The 18,937-nt window shown below is 33.9% G+C and overlaps 1 protein-coding gene across 1 annotated transcript; it reads right to left on the bottom strand.

Moving 5' to 3' along the window:
- Positions 1 to 577: 577 nt before the first annotated feature.
- Positions 578 to 6,550, bottom strand: LOC132736833 (uncharacterized). Its single transcript, XM_060724051.1, has 3 exons — positions 6,252 to 6,550; positions 4,510 to 4,659; positions 578 to 3,849 (listed from the first exon to the last, which is right to left on the bottom strand). The coding sequence occupies exons 1-3, from the start codon at positions 6,511 to 6,513 to the stop codon at positions 3,689 to 3,691; spliced, it is 573 nt and encodes a 190-aa protein (XP_060580034.1). The 5' UTR covers positions 6,514 to 6,550; the 3' UTR covers positions 578 to 3,688.
- Between the last annotated feature and the right edge of the window lie 12,387 nt (positions 6,551 to 18,937).

An 18,937-nucleotide genomic window follows, 5' to 3' on the forward strand; every position in this document is an offset into this window, starting at 1 on the left:
ACATTGTGTGTTTGCATCCGCGCACTCTGATCAGGATCCATGCTGTTCGCTATCAGTTTCTCTACTTGTAATAGAGTTGGTAAGCGAACAGCATGGATCCTGATCAGACTGCGCGGATGCGCAGGCTGGTCTGGATCCATGCTGGTCGCAAACACACAATGTTGGTGTTGTCGTGACGCGGCTCATTTCTACAATCATATCAGCCTGAAGTAGCTGCTTCAAAGCATGACAAGTTAATGGCACAAATTTATCAGAATGAGTTTGTTTGTTTATTGTTTAATTGGGTTTTACGTCACACCTACACATTATAGGTCATATGGCGACTTCCAGCTTTACTGGTGGAGGAAGACCTTCTGTGCATTATTTCAGGCACGAACAGGCACCTGAGTAGAACCACCATCATTCAGTAAGCTAGCTGAAAGAAACAAAAGTCACTGTCGGGATTCGAACCAACAGCGGTGAGGTGCAAGTGGTTTAAAGTCAACAACCATAACCACTTGGCCACATACGCCCCTTTATCAGAATGAGGGCTTAATTCAGACTGTATTAATGTTAAGGGTAAAAAAAGAGACCCAAATAGGTTTATATACTCCAATTTAATACTAAGTATTTTCGTTCTGATACATTTGATTTCAATACAAAAATATACAAGAAAAAAAAAATATATACAATAAAAAACAAGATGGTTTCTTTTTTACATGATGAATAAGTAATCTGAAAAAGATGGACATTTGAATTAAATGACAAAAAAATATAGAGTCAAAGTCTTTAATGTAACAGTCTACCAAAAGTTATTGATTTAATTTAACCAGCAGAGTAGCTTAATCTACTGAATATGACAAGAAAAATACTTTAAATACAACAGTATGTATATATTTCGATAGTACTTACAAACCAGGTGATACACCATTCAAAAATTATCTATGGTTTATTAATGAAAATCTAGTCGATACCAGCAAATATAATGCCCTTAATTCAAAGGTCCATCTTTTAATAACATCAACAATTAAATGGTTAAAATATGAACTGGAGGTATACACAATCCTTAAAATACTTATCTTGATATAGCAGTATCCATTACCAATGTCCCTGAATTTTATGAAATAGAAAGTAACCATTAAGCTTGCACAATGTTCCATTAAGCATGTAAAAAATGACTGCTTTGGTTTTATAATGATGAAATTATCTAAATGATTATCTTGCTAAAGCGTTACTCATCATTCACTCTTTGAATTTTAAAAGAATTAACGTAAGAAAAACAAGACTTAATTTGACAGAGCAAAAACATGGGCAGAACTATTTTATGCAAATCAGGGATTTTTTAATTTTGATTTTGGGAACATAACCCATACCCATGGAATTGGGAATTTCAGCGATATTTTGTAAAAAAATTGGGAAAAATGCATGACTCAAATTTTGCAGTGATTAAATGGATGCAAACAATTACTGTCTAAGATGACATCTTCAAACATTTAAGCATTATTACAGTGAAGAAGCCCTTTTTTTCAAAGATTTTAGTATTTTTATTCAATATTTTTATTTTAGTAACTTTCAATTAGGAATATTTTCCTGTGGATTGGGAAAATAATATACTATTTTCAATTGGGAATATGACCCAACAATGGCTATAAAATAAGCCAAAAAAATCCCTGCAAATGAATAGCGCACTGATTTGAATAATTAATTAAAAAGGAAATTAGGCTTCTACTGCCTGATTAAAAGGCCCAGTCCTCCGTTAAAATGAAGGAAATAAAATAATATGCTTATTGAGGCCCAGTCCTCCGTTAAAATGAAGGAAATAAAATGATATGCTTATTGCAGCCCATTTAGAAAACGAAAGTAAGGTGTTGTTTCCGACAAAATAAATCAATATGTTACATAACATAAACATCTTGAAAAACCTAATGGCTTATTACAATTTTACATAAAACAATTGTTTTATCTATGTGGTTTGTTGCAATCACTAGCAAATTTGGAACACAAAAGCATTATTTTTCAACAAAATAAATCAAAATGCTACAAATCACAACATAAACATCTTGAAAAAGTTAATGGCTTAATTTTTTACATTTTTCCTAAAATAAATTGTATTATTTTAGTGACTTGGTGCAATGACTAAGGTACGCATGTTTTGGTGCATCACAAAATGGCAAGGTTTGATTTTCTACTTTAGATGATGCTATTTTCTTAGTAAAAATTGTAGGAAGGGAAAAACTACCTGCACATATCATTTTAATGGAATATTTACAAAATATAATAAAAAATTAAACAGAAGATAAACTTAAATAGGTTGGGGGTGTTAACATTTTTTGTGATAATAGGGGAGAGAGTTTAAAAAATTAACTTGCACTGTAATTGGCCATAGGACCTTTTAAATTAACAAATTCACAGCATCATTAGTGCAAGAAGGACTCTGTGTGTGTGTGTGTGTGTGTGTATTATTTTACACAACTGTACAGATCTAATCATAAAGTGAGGATTTTGACTGGCATGAAAAATTCATGGCGAGTACATTGCGATATCTTTCCTCTTAGGTTAGGCAAAAACAATGTTATATTTACAAACGAGTGCAATTGAAATTGCTAAAAAGATAGAAAAAGTTAAAAACAACTGTATACATCTATATACAAACATTATTTTTTAAAGTAGATAAGAAATTTTCAACAACAAAAATATGTGTATGTGTACAAAATGTTAATGTAAATTGTTTGGTTTCCTGTAAGCAATGAAATGGTTACTAATTTTATATTATGTCATATTACAACAAATGCTGGCATCACGTAAAAAACCATCTACCTTCCAAACAAAAAGAGAAAAAACTATAAAAAATTTGTTTCTATGATATAAGTAGATGTGAAAAAAAAAGCACTTTACGTAATTGTTTCCTGAAACATGATGATCAAAGTCATGAAATTTATCTAATTAAAAATCTCCGAGAGATACAAATATTTTAAATGATTATACTAGTTGAAAATTAATGAATCTGTATAAAAATTCTATTGGTCATTTAAAGGTGCATAAATAACCTACTAGAATACATTAGTGCTTACTGTTAACTACCTTTTTCTTAATAATTACTCCAATTTTATTTACCACAGTGTATTAAACTATTTTATGTTTTTAAACTCTTTGTTGACATTTATTGGCAGAATTTTCCCTTTTATAACAAAAAATAAATTCCTTCTAAGATAATCGTATAAAGGTTGCAGTATTTTATTCTGCCAGCTTTCAATTTGTATACACTTAAAGGAACTCAACTGAGATTTTTCAAAATGAAGGGACTGGAGATATATTTTTTCCAGACTTGAAGAAGTCTTTACTAATAACTTGTGTTCAAATTTTCAGATCATTTTTTCCCAGAATGATCATTTGTATTGTGCAAAATGTCCAAAAAAAGGCAAGTTTTTCACTCAAACTTGGCTAAAAATTGTGCCAAAAATTTGATTGTCAATTTAGCTCTGAGTATATCTCTTCAATATTATCACTTTAATCTTTTGCAGATTTTACTATTTTTAGAGCACCACTTGATTGATGCAAGAATATAAAATTTTAAGTTTTAAGCTTTTTTACCTCAGTTGAGTTCCTTTAAAAATACCAAATGTTTTAAACAAGTGTAAAGAAAAGCTGAAGACCAGTCAGCTGTATATAGAATGTTTTGGTGTGGAATGTATAACACTTGGTATATTTTTCATGAGATGAACACTGCCACACAGCTTGCCAGATAAAGAAGTGATGCTGTAACGCTGACGCCAAACCCCCATGACAGGAACGTCTCGCTATCTATCTGAAATGCTTTCTGTGTGTCCTTCAATGCTCCAATAACAATACATCCAATAATGATGAACAGGACTGAAAACAAACATAAACAAAGATGAAACTTAATACTCATTATCACACAGTTAACTCGTAGCTTGCTTGAGGCAACAGATTTTACCCATGTGACCAGGTTTGTAGAAAATCTAAGAAAAAATCTAAGTAATGATCAAAGTTCAAGTTACTTGCAAAGAAAATGCAAATACTGGTTAAAGATAATGTTCATTGTAGTGTATTTAATTTATTGCCTGCTGGTATATGACTGTAGTATTAACTCTTAGCATGTTGGCGATAAGAGAATATACCCATGCCACCAGTGCAGACCAGGCTCAACTGGAACATCCATGCTTCCTAATCATGGTCTGCATTGTTCCCTATTCAGACTCGCCCATAAACTCAAATTCGCACACACAATAGATAAAAAAAACAAGAAAATATATGAGCCGCGTCACAACAAAACCAACGTAATGTGTTTGCGACCAGCATGGATCCAGACCAGCCTGCGCATCCGTGCAGTCTGATCAGGATCCATGCTGTTCGCTTACAAACCCTATTACAAGTAGAGAAACTGATAGGGAACAGCATGGATCCAGATCAGACTGTGCGGATACGCAGGCTGGTCTGGATCCATGCACGTCGCAAACCCATTATGTTGGTTTTGTTGGGCGCGGCTCATATTTATAAGTAATTTCTTACAGGCTAAGAAAAGCTGAACAATGCTCATGATTTTCAGGTTTCTATTTTCCCGACAGGTGCCGACAAAGTGGTAGAGAATCATCATAAAGAAAGCAACAGAGCCGAAAATAAACCCTATCACTTCAAACGTCTGTACTGTCCGGAACCAATCTGAAAAAAGATAATTTCATACAAAATATTTTATAAACACTTACTGGTTGGAGAGATAACTCCGACACAAAATCACATATTTTCTGTAATAACTTAATTATCTTATTTATTTAACTTATAAGATATCTTAACATGATAGAAATTAACTGTATCTCAGTGGAACCTTGTGTAACCTTTGTATCCAAGAGGGTTGGAAAAACATATATGACCAGTAAAGCAATGAAAATAAGATATAAAACTTTATAATATAATAAATAATATTGATTTGTGTTTTATATAACAAAATAAAATCTCTACAATGATAATTTATCCCTTTCACTGCCTGTAAGACAAGTTAGTTTATACCCGGCCTTTACTTGCTGTATCATTTAGGCCATCCTTAAAAAAATGTTTGTTTGCAGTAACGCTACCGACTCACAAAATTTGCCCCTACTCAAAAGTTTTTTTCATGGTCTGGATAAAAAAATTTTTTTTTTTAATCAGAAAATTATGCCTTGTGCTTTGTTTTTGTTCTTTTAAAGGTAAATAGAAGAAATAAAATGTAGGTATTATTTAATTAGAATTCATTTATTAATTGTTACCAGATTATCAAAGCATAAATTGTCCATCATTTTGAAATTCCATGTTTATTAGTTCAATAAAAAAAATCAAAAAAAAAATCGACCTACCTACCCACCTTGAAAATTCTGGGTCGAGTTACTGCAAACAAACATTTTTTTAAGGATGGCCTTATTAGCCAGCAAGAATTGAAACTTAAAAAGTCTATTTATTTGATCAAATGGTGACATTAATAATTTATGTTATTTTTAGCATATTTTTGGTTTGTGGTAGCTGGAATAAAAGTTGTGTGTTTATGCTTACTTTGCACATTTTCTTCCATACAAGTATAGGTTTTATATATTTTACATACATGAATTGATTAATACTGATAGACAATATATACTGATGTGCCAAAGCTAGATTCTGATATAATTTTGTTCTGGGTCACAGTCTGGCTTTTAGAGGCGAGATATTTCCCAGACACAAAATAGCACAAATTGTGCTATTTTGTGCCCTCTAAAAGTTGTCTGAATATCGATCTCGTCATGTGGTAGCAGGTACAATTAGTTGTAATTCTTAAGCTATTTCTCTGCCACATGAAGCATTTTCTGATTATTAAATAATCCTAGAATGAATATATAGTGATCAAGAGATTTATATTATTATTACATGTAAAGGTATTTTATGTCATCAATCAACTGTCCTTCTGTCAAACCGTTGGAAATTTAAAGACATTGCCCCCCAAAAAAACTGATTGATGTTTCTTTGACGTCTAGATCTATATCAAATTAAGTCATATATTACATGACTTTACCTGACTATTTTGCAATGTATTATTTAAATGTAGAAGCGATATAAAAATATAAAAACAAACCTTGAATGTAAAATACAATGTATATCTACAATTATTGTTTTCTACCTTTTGTTTACAAATATGTTACTATAAATAGACAGTGATTCACACGAGTTTCAGGTAACTTACATATAAATTAATGAAGTAAGAAAAGGTAAGAAGAGCATTATTGTGTTAAACAGGTTTCGCTGTAACTTACGAGAAACTTGTGGGTCTGTCCACTGAAATCCTCGGCAAGAATCTTTGGTAAGGCCGAAGTTTGTACAAGTATGCCAAAGCCCGTTATAGCCAACTGTGCCGTAATCCTCTGTGACCGTATCTACCCAGTGATCTGAGGCCAAGCCAGCTATCTGGAAAAATGTGGCCAAAGCCATTATTATAAACCCGATCAACACAATGAAATCCATCTGAAACTTGTCATCTCCTCCCCGATTTCGTTCATTTCCTCTACCGAACGCCATTTTGAAAATAGTATCCCAGAATGCTTTGATCAATACACAGGTGACATACCTGCTCAGGTATGACAGGTATTTTCACTGTACAGTATATGCGCTACGAAATGCGTGATCTTTAATACAGGGATTTTAACATTTTAATTAATTTCGCGGGATCTTGACACAATTGTTATAGGTCGGGATTAGTAAAGGCAACTTAAAAACGCGTCTTAACTCCACCATATTTGAATATTGACAGTGAAGATTTAAAATTACATTTTAAACGGTTATTTTAAAAAAGTCAGGTAGATAACATATATATGTCATATATGTCTCTGGGTAATTATATTGTCTTAATTTATATAGCATATGTTAATTAGTGGCAACAACTCAATTTAACCATGGTGTGCACGTGAAAGTACATGTATAATATACCGTTGGAACCAACAGTCTATTTTTGCACGATTTGCACGTGCAATAAAATTTTAGCTTGTCATGTGAGACATGTGTTTTTGTGTACTGGTTGTAAACATGGCTAAGTGGCATTGTGATTTGAGAAAGGGGCAAAGAGCTTATTACAAAATTCATGGATTATTGAATAAAAATGCGCGTAAGAAATAACAACGGATCTAGATTTAGTTTATGGAGAAAATGCCCTCTCATATCGTACAATTGCCATTTTCGCTGCCAATGTTTAAATATGGTAAGGATGTGCGGCAAATTCCCGCTACCTCTGCACTGTCAAAGCCATGGAGGACATAAGTGACATATAGGGCGTCACACGTGTTTTCCACATTGAAATAAAAGTTAAAGTCGCCCGTTGGATCCTGCATTTGTTGAAAAAGCCTCGGCATATTGACTAGGTTCAAATATCGAGAACCTAGACGCCTGAGAAAAAAATTGTCGCAGGGGATGAAACGTGGCTTTTTTTTAGTTTTTTTTTAGCCAGTAACAAAATGTGGGTCGGTGAAGACCGCGATCGGTTGCTCGGCGTAGCAAGAACATTAAAAGAGTTATGTACGCTCTACTTTAAACATTTGTGGAATAGTGGCCCGTGTCACTGTGGCTAAGAGGGGCAGTGTCACTAGAACATTTTACCATGACCATGTTCTCATTGCTGTAGTTTATCACTACATTACAAAGAACCCAAGGTCTGGGGTGCGCAGAATCAAATTACGCCATGATAATGCACCTGCTTACCGCTCAGCCTCGGTTCAAGCTTATTTAGAGGAGCAGAGATTTGAGGTTTTGTTACATCCCGCTTAAAGTCTTGATCTCTCTCCTTGTGACTTTTGACTAGATCCATACATTAAATCTTGCTTTCACGGTCGCCGGTTCGAAATCCTTAGTGCCGTTGGAAGCGCAGTTCAAAAATGCTGCTGGAAAAGTGTGTAGAGGTCCGTGGTGAATATTTTGAAGGACTCTACTAATAATTTTTCACAGGTATCACTTACATGTATTAATACATGTATAAATAGTAATGCTTTCATGGCAGCTCTATAACTTATTGACAATTCAAAGGTTTTAAAATAACTTGGCACAAATGATTCTCACCATGACAAAATCTGCAGAGCTTAACATCAAGGTTGCTACCCCCAAAGTCAAGGTTATATGTTCTCCATAACTTTTTGACTTTATGGAAATAATCACCATCGTGAGACTATGTGCTTATGATATGCATGGCACAAAATCAAGGTCATGGCTGGTAAAAGGTCAAGAAGTTCACATTCATGTTCACTGTGCAAGGGGATTTAGCTGTCCTTCAGACTGCCTTGTATCAAATAAGAACCTCTAGAAAGGCCCATCACCGTGGATTGTGTGAATTTACTTTATACCACCACGCTTTACACAGATAAGGTCCCTCTAAAAGGCCTATCACCGTGGGTTGTGTGACCTTTAGATCTACAACCATGCTTCTTATCCGATAAAAACCCTCTAATTATAAAATGCCTATCACGGTGGCTTTTGTGAGCATTACTGTATTCACTGGGCTATACCATCATGCTTTTAATCAGATTAGAACCACTAGATATGTCTGTCACCTTTGGTTGTGTGAGCTTCACTGTATTTCCCATGGCTCTATCACCGGTTATATATAAGATGAAAACCACTATACCAGGCCTATCACCGTGGGTTGTCCTCTCTACCACCGGTTTTATATCAGATAAGAACCACTAGACAGGCCCATCACCGTGGGTTTTGTGAGCTTTACTGTATTCCTTGACGCTATCACCTTGAGTTAGTTGCAATTAAACTATTAGATAGGCCTATTACCGTGGGTTGAGTGAGCTTTATTTTTTTAGGCTACCACCGTGTCAACATTAGATATCATTTGACAAGTATAGGTTTCTGGTGACTTTCATAACAATGTAGCCAATCTCTAATACATGTAGGTAAGGCTCAAAATTGAAAATTTCAATGTAAATTTCTGTTTTAAGTGCCCCATAACAGATTAGAGTTCTTAAGCAATGTACTCCTCCTAAATGAGATATATCAACCTTTAAGTAGATAACTCCATTAGTGTTTAAGATATGCGCTAGACAAGTAAACCACTGAAGATGGAGTTCCAGTTTATTTCCCTTATAACTTGGACTGATGACATCCACACTTATACTAAACTTTCCGATCATATTACAGAATGTCATGAATCTTATCAAGAATGAATGTCATTAGTATACTTTTCTCGATTGCTATCATTTTAGCTGACAACTTTCGAACAGAAAACAAAACACTACAAAAAGTAGTCATATTTTTTATTAACGAGAATCGTTTTATCTGGGTGGGAGCAATAATCGACTTTTTTACTTTAATAAAAAGCAAATAAATAAGTAAATAGCAAACAAATGAACAGTTTAAACAAATTTTTTAAAAAGATAATTAAAAAAATAAATAAGTTGTTCCTTTTTTATTTTAATAGGTATGTCTAGTCACACTTGTTTTCTGTCCAAGTAGAATCATTTCCGTAAATAAATAACAAAGTCAGGAAAAATGACCTTGGCAGTCAATGTCATTTAAAGGTTAAGGTCATATCTAAATTATTCAACATGTTTGTTAGTTCAGAGGTGTTTTTTATATATATGATTAAATCAAATCCGTAGATAAATAACAAAATTATGATAACTTTACCAAATTCAATAATTTGAACTTGTCAGTTCAAGTTATTTAAAGGTCAAAGTCAGTTTAACCTTTTAGAAGGCTTTGTCCAAATGGCTAAGGTTGAAGATAATCCCTTGATTAATTATCAAGTTACAGCCAATTATAGCAACAAGAGCTGTCTGTAGGACTTATAATGAAATCCCTCTATGCATATATAAGTTTTGCTCCGGGCAAACGTTTTAAAGGACCTCTTAGTGTGACCTTGAACTTTGACCTAGAGACCTAGCTCATGTGCCCAACACTCCTCCTTATAGTGGTGAACATTTCTATGAAGTTTTATTAAAATTCCTCAATGCATGAACAAGAAATGCTCCGGACAAAAATTAGAAGCCAGCTGGGCGACCTATAATAGGACCCGTTTTTCAAAACACAGTAATCAAATGACATTTGCTTGACATTTAATCAAAGAAAATTAAACATATACAATATTTGTTTTAAATAAATTACAAACAGTATAAACAATATATATTATGAAGAAATTACAAACAGTAGTAAACCAAAAATAGAAACAGAACGTAACAAAATTGACATAATGAAGAATTTAGAAACAAGAAGTAAACAGTATTCATTATGAAAAATAGCAAATAGTAGTAAACAATATTCATTATAAAGAAATTACAAACAGGAATAAACAATATTCATTATAAAGAAATTACAAACAGTGGTAAACAGTATTCATTATAAAGATTTTACAAACAGTGTAACCAATATTCATTTCAAAGAAATTACAAACAGTAATTAACATTATACATTATCAAAAAATAACAAACAGTAGTTAACAATATTCATTATAAAGAAATTACAAACAGTGTAACTAATATTCATTTCAAAGAAATTACAAACAGTAGTTAACAATATTCATTATAAAGAAATTACAAACACTGTTTAACAATATTCATTATAAAGAAATTACTAACAGTAAACATTATGTAGAAATAACTACTGTAAATCACTTTATATTCGGTGATCTTTATTTCAAGAAAATTCCCTTCCTGAGTTATTTCGCATATTTATGAAGTCGTGACAGCAGGGTAGGCAATTTTAATTTGCGTTTTTAACTTAAAGTCACAATATGAAATGGAAGAAAGTCTTAATACTCTATTTTCCTTGGCAAACTTATTTATAGTAAATGTAACTGTTGGCCGGTAATGGTCATTTACTGACAGTTAACCATTTCACATACCCACATAATTGATTTATTTTTCAAAAGAAGAATGAATGTTTATTTTCTAATTCTTTGTCATATTGACACAAAATTTCTTTTGAAAATCGTTACATGTATTTCACGAATCCGTACTGTATGCATTACTTTAGTTTTTAGTACACTTATTAAGCAATTGAATTGCACAAACATGACAAGAAGAATTTATTCATGTTGGTTTGGAAAAATAACCGATTCCATAGAGTCTATAAGAAATTTCTGCAAAGCAGTTACTGAAGCAATGGAATGTACGCCAACATGAGGAGTGAAAAGAAAGCGTGGACAATATTGCAAATATTCACCTGAGACACATTGCAAAATTGCAAAATAAGCCATTGAAAATGGCAAATACAAAAGCTGCACATCATTTCAGTGGCACACAATATTCAATATGAAGAAATAACAAATTACAGTAAACTAGAAATGTGTCCATAGGACACTGATGCCCCCACACGCCACTGTTCTGTCAATCTTATGACTCTAGGTCAAATATTTTTTGGACTACATGTGCCACAAGTTGAAAACTAAAAATCAACAAACGGCCATAATTCTGTTAAATTTGGTCGCAGCAAAATATCCTTCCTTTACTACCATCTAAAAATTAAGGTTGTTAATCCCTGGAAGTTTAAGCAAAATCTGCCATCCGGTTTAAGAGGAGTTGCGTTCACAAAATTTCTACATAGTATAAAGTGAAAAAATCAACAAAGGGCCATAATTCTGTAAAATTTGATCGCAGCGAAAATTCCTTTCTTTACTACCATCTACACCTTAAGGTTGTTCATCCCTGTAAGTTTAAGCAAAATCTGCCATCCGCTTTAAGAGGAGTTGCGTTCACAAAATTTCTACATAGTATATAGTGAAAAAATCAACAAAGGGCCATAATTCTGTAAAATTTGGTCGCAGCGAAAATTCCTTCCTTTACTGCCATCTACACATTAAGGTTGTTCATCCCTGTAAGTTTAAGCAAAATCTGCCATCCGGTTTAAGAGGAGTTGCGTTCACAAAATTTCTACATAGTATCTAGTGAAAAAATCAACAAAGGGCCATAATTCTGTAAAATTTGGTCGCAGCGAAAATTCCTTCCTTTACTACCATCTACACATTAAGGTTGTTCATCCCTGTAAGTTTAAGCAAAATCTGCCATCCGGTTTAAAAGGAGTTGCGTTCACAAAATTTCTACATAGTATCTAGTGAAAAAATCAACAAAGGGCCATAATTCTGTTAAATTTGGTCGCAGCAAAAATTCCTTCCTTAACTACCATCTACACATTAAGGTTGTTCATCCCTGTAAGTTTAAGCAAAATCTGCCATCCGGTTTAAGAGGAGTTGCGTTCACAAGATTTCGGGACGTACGGACGGACTGACTGACGGACGGACGGACAAGTGCAACGCTATATGCTCCCACATTGTGGGGGCATAACAATATTTGTTATGAAAAACAACATACACAATATACTAAATATATTAAGAAATTACAAAAAGTATAATATTATTAACTATATAAATACAATAAATAATTACAAACATTAGTAAACAGTATTCATTATGGAGAAAAAACAAACAGTAGTAAACAAAATTCATTATGGAGAAAAAACAAACAGTAGTAAACAAAATTCACTATGGAGAAAAAACAAACAGTAGTAAACAGTATTCATTATGGAGAAAAAACAAACAGTAGTAAACAGTATTCATTATGGAGAAAAAACAAACAGTAGTAAACAGTATTCATTATGAAGAAAAAACAAACAGTAGTAAACAAAATTCATTATGAAGAAATTGTAAAACTGTCCTTAATGATAAATGTACAAAATTACTTGCAATATCAAACACTAATTTTCCTTTCTACCAGTAGAAGCAACTTAAAGTGAGGCAGATTATAAAGTGAAAAGATCAATCAAAAATATCAGCGCTCCTCCAGAAATTGAAGGAAAATAACTGGAGATCTTAAAATCGACATGTGAAATTTGTTGTGTTTGGCCATTTTAAGGCTAGATTTATATATTATAATATAAACTAGAAATGTGTCCATAGGACACTGATGCCCCCACACGCCACTGTTCTGTCAATCTTATGACTCTAGGTCAAATATTTTTTGGACTACATGTGCCACAAGTTGAAAACTAAAAATCAACAAACGGCCATAATTCTGTTAAATTTGGTCGCAGCAAAATATCCTTCCTTTACTACCATCTACACATTAAGGTTGTTAATCCCTGGAAGTTTAAGCAAAATCTGCCATCCGGTTTAAGAGGAGTTGCGTTCACAAAATTTCTACATAGTATATAGTGAAAAAATCAACAAAGGGCCATAATTCTGTAAAATTTGGTCGCAGCGAAAATTCCTTCCTTTACTACCATCTACACCTTAAGGTTGTTCATCCCTGTAAGTTTAAGCAAAATCTGCCATCCGGTTTAAGAGGAGTTGCGTTCACAAAATTTCTACATAGTATATAGTGAAAAAATCAACAAAGGGCCATAATTCTGTAAAATTTGGTCGCAGCAAAAATTCCTTCCTTTACTGCCATCTACACATTAAGGTTGTTCATCCCTGTAAGTTTAAGCAAAATCTGCCATCCGGTTTAAGAGGAGTTGCGTTCACAAAATTTCTACATAGTATCTAGTGAAAAAATCAACAAAGGGCCATAATTCTGTAAAATTTGGTCGCAGCGAAAATTCCTTCCTTTACTACCATCTACACATTAAGGTTGTTCATCCCTGTAAGTTTAAGCAAAATCTGCCATCCGGTTTAAGAGGAGTTGCGTTCACAAGATTTCGGGACGTATGGACGGACTGACTGACGGACGGACGGACAAGTGCAACGCTATATGCTCCCACATTGTGGGGGCATAATAAGTTAAATGACTAGCTATAAATGGGAACAAATAATTTGCCTTTGTCAATTCTATTGCACACTGACTAGCCTACCATTTAATCCATCATCATAATGCCGTTATATATTAACACTACAGCAGAGGACCAGGTATTTGCGTCTGCCAGGAAATAGCCAAAAGACAGCTTAAGTGATAATTGAATATCGTAACACGTATGGTCATATCACGTACAGAGCACTCACGGGCTAGTATTCAATTTATAAGAATATCTCCAGGATTATGAAAGGTATTGGTATTTTTAGCTTAAAATGACCAAAGCCAAGCAAATGCAAACAGCCGAGTCAGCCATGGAAAGGGCCAGCAATTTGGTGAAGGATTTCACCATATATATCTAAGCTATGCTTTGCATAGCAAATTTTATGTAAGCAGGTGAAAGGAACAGGATAATGGTACTAGACCCTTAAAGATTGTCGGACAATGAAAATCTAGTATCCCCTTAAAAGAATGTCGGCCAAAGAAAATTGTTTACCCTTATCAGTACACCGCTTCCAGAACTAGTTACGTTTGCAGCCGGACACTCTTAACAAAGAAAATCTTTCATTTTAAATATTGTGTTATTTCTTATATCTATCATATTATTACAATTTCACTGGAATATTAAGTTTTTTGAGATAAAATCATTATCTGGCTGTAGTGTTGTCCTGCAAAATTCAAGTTGATCCGTCGAAAACAAGTTTTTCGGCAATAATTTGTCACATGTCTAGTGCGGAGAACAAAGAAGTTTAAGAACAAAGTCATTTATTTTTTAAGGTAAAATCTGACATTATGTGGGAATCTAAAATATCTGTTGGTGTATTAGAACATAGCTATATACGACAGCTTCAGTACGACATAAATCATCGAATGCTGCCTTCAAATTATGACTTGGCGAAGTGCTTTTTGTTCCATAAGGGAATAGGTAGGTTCTCAATTTGTGAGATTATGGGATGCACAGAACATTTCAAGGAGCTTTTTCACAATTTTCACTGTGCTTTGACTGCTTATGTTCTGCATTCATACTTGCATAATAATTTAAGACAATGGTGACGTTTCTAAATTTTTACATTACGGCAATCTAAAAATACATTACATATTTCTATATCTATAGTTTTTCGTATTACAATTTCAGCCTTTAAAAAAAAAAAAATAAATATGAATTTAGTGCAGTACAGTTCAAGGTATTTTGCTGGTTTATATTTATAGCCTTATTACGAGTCTTTTTTGGCTTAAGTGCGGACACAGTTCTGTTTGATAAAACTAGTTGTTTACATTTATAGTAAACTTGTGCGAGTTGTTTTTGACTTAAGCGCAGCCAAAGTTCTGTGTTTATGGTTGGTTGTTTACATTTTTAGCCTTTCTGCGAGTCTTTTGACTTTAACGCAGCCATATTTATGTGGATATGGGCATATATTGCTGGTTGTTTATGTTCATAGCCTTTATACGAGTCAATTTTGACTTTGTTGTGGCCACATTTTTGCCAATATGGCTATTTGTTTATATTTATAGACTTCATGTTAGTCTTTTGACTTTAACGAGGCCGCAGTCCTTGGGATATGACTGGTTCTTTAGGGCTTATAGATTTTATACAGATATATTTTGGTGTTATGGCAGCCTCATTTATATGTCCCGATTTTTATAGTTGTTTGTTTAATTTGGTTGTTTTGCCAGCTTATTTTGGAGTTAAATTTTCCATATACCGTATTGTTTCCATTTATCGCCCCCGGGGCGTTGCAAAAACGGAAAAGGGGGGCGTTAATTAGAAGCACATTTGCATAAAATGAAAATTAATTTTATGTTTAAAAATATTTAAAAATCTCCAACTATTTTGGTCCTATAAACCCCTTGTTCACGTACGATAAATAAGCAGCACAAAATTATTGTAGACAATCCATCACATGGCTCAGATATGGATGGAGACGGAGAGATGGGTAATCTATTATTTATAACAAACATGTACTCTACTGTTTTATAAAGCTTTTTTGTTTTCATTGAGTTTTGGTGTATACATTCAGCAAACTTATGAATGATACAAAAACTACTACCAGGTTTAGTTTTTTTGTTATTGCTCGGGCCATATTCTTGAAATTATTTGAAAAGGAGATAGTTGGTGTAAGAGGTAAAGAAATGCTTGTTTTCATAATTATGCCCCTTTTTCGACTTAAGAAATTCTTGGTTAAGTTTTTGTATGTAAGCTGGTATCTCCATAACTACTGAAGGGGATGGATTGAAACTTCACACACTTGTTCTCTGTGATTATCTAAGATGATTGGCACAAGTCCCAGAACTCTGATTTGCTTTTTAGTCCCCTACCGGTTTACCGGAGGGGACTTTAGGTTTACCCTCCGTCCGTCTGTCCACAAAACTGGATCCCGCGATAACGCAAAAAGTACTGAAAATATTTTAATGAAACTTGATATATGGATAGATGGCAGTATGGAGATTATGCAGGTCTTTTTCATTTCTTCCTATGTTGAAAATTCTGGTTGCTATGGCAACAAATAAGACTGAAAATATGGCAAATTTTACACATAACCTGGATCCAGTGATAGCGCAAAAAGTACTGAAAATATTTTTATGAAACTTGACATATGGGTAGATGGCAGTATGGAAATTATGCACATCCTTTTCTTATCTTCCTATGTTGAAAGTTCTGGTTGCTATGGCAACAAATAGACTGAATTTCAAGATTTCTGATTCTAGTTTTTAAGTTTTTTAACTATAAGTACAGTCAAAACTGTCTTATGTGACCCTACAGGGGTCTTTCTTAAGAAGGTCACATAAGACAGGGAGTCTCTTAATACAGGTTTACAGTAAAACATCCAAACACTATTAAAAAGTTAAATAATACTAATACAGCATATACATTTAGTGTTAAAACATTTATTTATGATAAGAGCAGTAAAAGTGTGTTAAGTGTTAAAATTGTATACATGTAAAATGCTATTTAATATATGATTGTAAAATTGTTTATTAAAGATTAATGTTTATATATTTTATAAAATTATTAAAATGTCAGAATTAAATTGTTTCTTTACCGTGTTAAAAATTTATACATTTACAATGTTATTGATATTTAAAATTCATGATTACAAAACTAACAAGAGCCGGTTGAACCGGGTGATGCTCACCGAATAGGTTTTGGACACAGGAAGGCATACCTCTTGTTGTGTCAGAGTTATGTCACAGACAAAGTTCAAAGTGTAAAAACAACCCAAATATTGTGCATGACACATTGTCTAAATATGGTGATCATTTTTGTGAAATAGTTGTAAAATCCGATTTCAAATAACAAAGTTATGCACCTGACATTATTTTGCTGCAAGGTCATGCTGTGACCTTGACCTTCAACGAAGTGACCTAAATGTTGCATGCGACTCGTCGATTCAATATGGTGATCATCTCTGTGAAATAGTTGTTAAATCTGACTTCCAGTAACAAAGTTATGGGCCGGACACGATTTTGCTGCAAGGTCATACCGTGACCTTGACCTTCAAGGTAGCGACCCAAATGTTGCGCGCGACACAATGTCTCATTGTGGTGATCATTTCTGTGAAATAGTTGTAAAATCCGACTTCAAATAATGAAGTTATGTGCCGGACACAATTTTGCTTCAAGGTCATGCTGTGACCTTGACCTTCAAGGTAGCGACTTAAATGTTGCGCATGACACGTCATCTTAATATGATGATCATTTCTGTGAAATACTTTTTAAATCTAACTTCAAATAGGGAAGTTATGGGCCGGACACGATTTTGCTGCAAGGTCATGCTGTGACCTTGACCTTCAAGGAAGCGACCCACATGTTGCACGCGACACATCGTCTCAATATGGTGATCATTTCTGTGCAATATTTTTTAAATCCGACTTCAAATAAGAAAGTTATGGACCGGACCCGATTTTGCTGCAAGGTCATGCTGTGACCTTGACCTTCAAGGTAGCGACCCAAATGTTGTGCGCGACATGTCATCTCAATATGGTGATCATTTCTATGGAATATTTTTAAAATCAAACTTCAAATAACAAAGTTATAGACCGGACCCGATTTTGCTGCAAGGTCATGCTGTGACCTTGACCTTCAAGGTAGCGACCCAAATGTTGCGCGCGACACGTTGTCTCAATATGGTGATCATTTCTGTGAAATATTTCTAAAATCCGACTTCAAATAATGAAGTTATGGACCGGACACGATTTTGCTGCAAGGTCATGTTGTGACCTTGACCTTCAAGATAGCGACCCAAATGTTGCGCGCGACACGTTGTCTCAATATGGTGATCATTTCTGTGAAAATTTTTTAAAATCCAACTTCAAATAATGAAGTTATGGACCAGACACGATTTTGCTGCAAGGTCATGCTGTGACCTTGACCTTCAAGGTAGCGACCCAAATGTTGCGCGCGACACGTCGTCTCAATATGGTGATCATTTCTGTGAAATAATTTTAAAATCCGACTTCAAATAACAAAGTTATGGGCCGGACACGAATTCGGGACGTACGTACGTACGGACTGACGGACGGACAACCCGACGACTATATGCTATAATAAAATAATGTCAGAATCACATTGTGTCTTTCATTTAAGTTGTCCTATTGAAATAATCACTTATTTGTGACTGTTTATTTTTGCTTGCAACGTTTAGAATTCAATGGAACATTATTTTCAAAGTCCGAAATTACTTCCAATTTATGTTAACAAAGGTTTTGGATTTGTGTTTTTCCAACACAAAGTTCTTCTGCCACTTTATACGCCGATATTCCTTTATCCAATTTTTGTAAGGCTTAATATTTCTGTTGAAGATCTAAAGCAATACGTGTTTTCTTTCTTTCCGACATTTTTTTCAATGAAACAGGAAGTAGGAACAGAGTTATCTTTCATAACATAGTGTCTAAAAACAGTGCTTAGCCCGTTCCGGACCGTTCAAATCACGGTCGCTAGTCACGTAACACAGTGAGTCGTTTAATACAGTGCATCTTTATAGCCAAAATCGTTGGGCGGACCCAAATAGGGTCACATAAGACAGGAAGTCGCTGAATACAGTGGGTCACTATGGCAGTTTTGACTGTACTTTATTTCTTAAGGTATTTTCTTCGAACTTTAAATATAAGTTGCTTGTCATCAACCTCATCATATGTGACAAAGTTTACAACTCTAGCACAAAATTTATCAGAATAACCTCCCTTGAACATAAAATTTTCATGAAAAAAACATTGTTTTTTTTTAATAACTTC

The sequence above is a fragment of the Ruditapes philippinarum genome, unplaced genomic scaffold (assembly GCF_026571515.1).
Source record: "Ruditapes philippinarum isolate M1 unplaced genomic scaffold, ASM2657151v2 ctg2521_1_1_1_1, whole genome shotgun sequence".
Taxonomy (NCBI): Eukaryota; Metazoa; Mollusca; class Bivalvia; order Venerida; family Veneridae; genus Ruditapes; species Ruditapes philippinarum.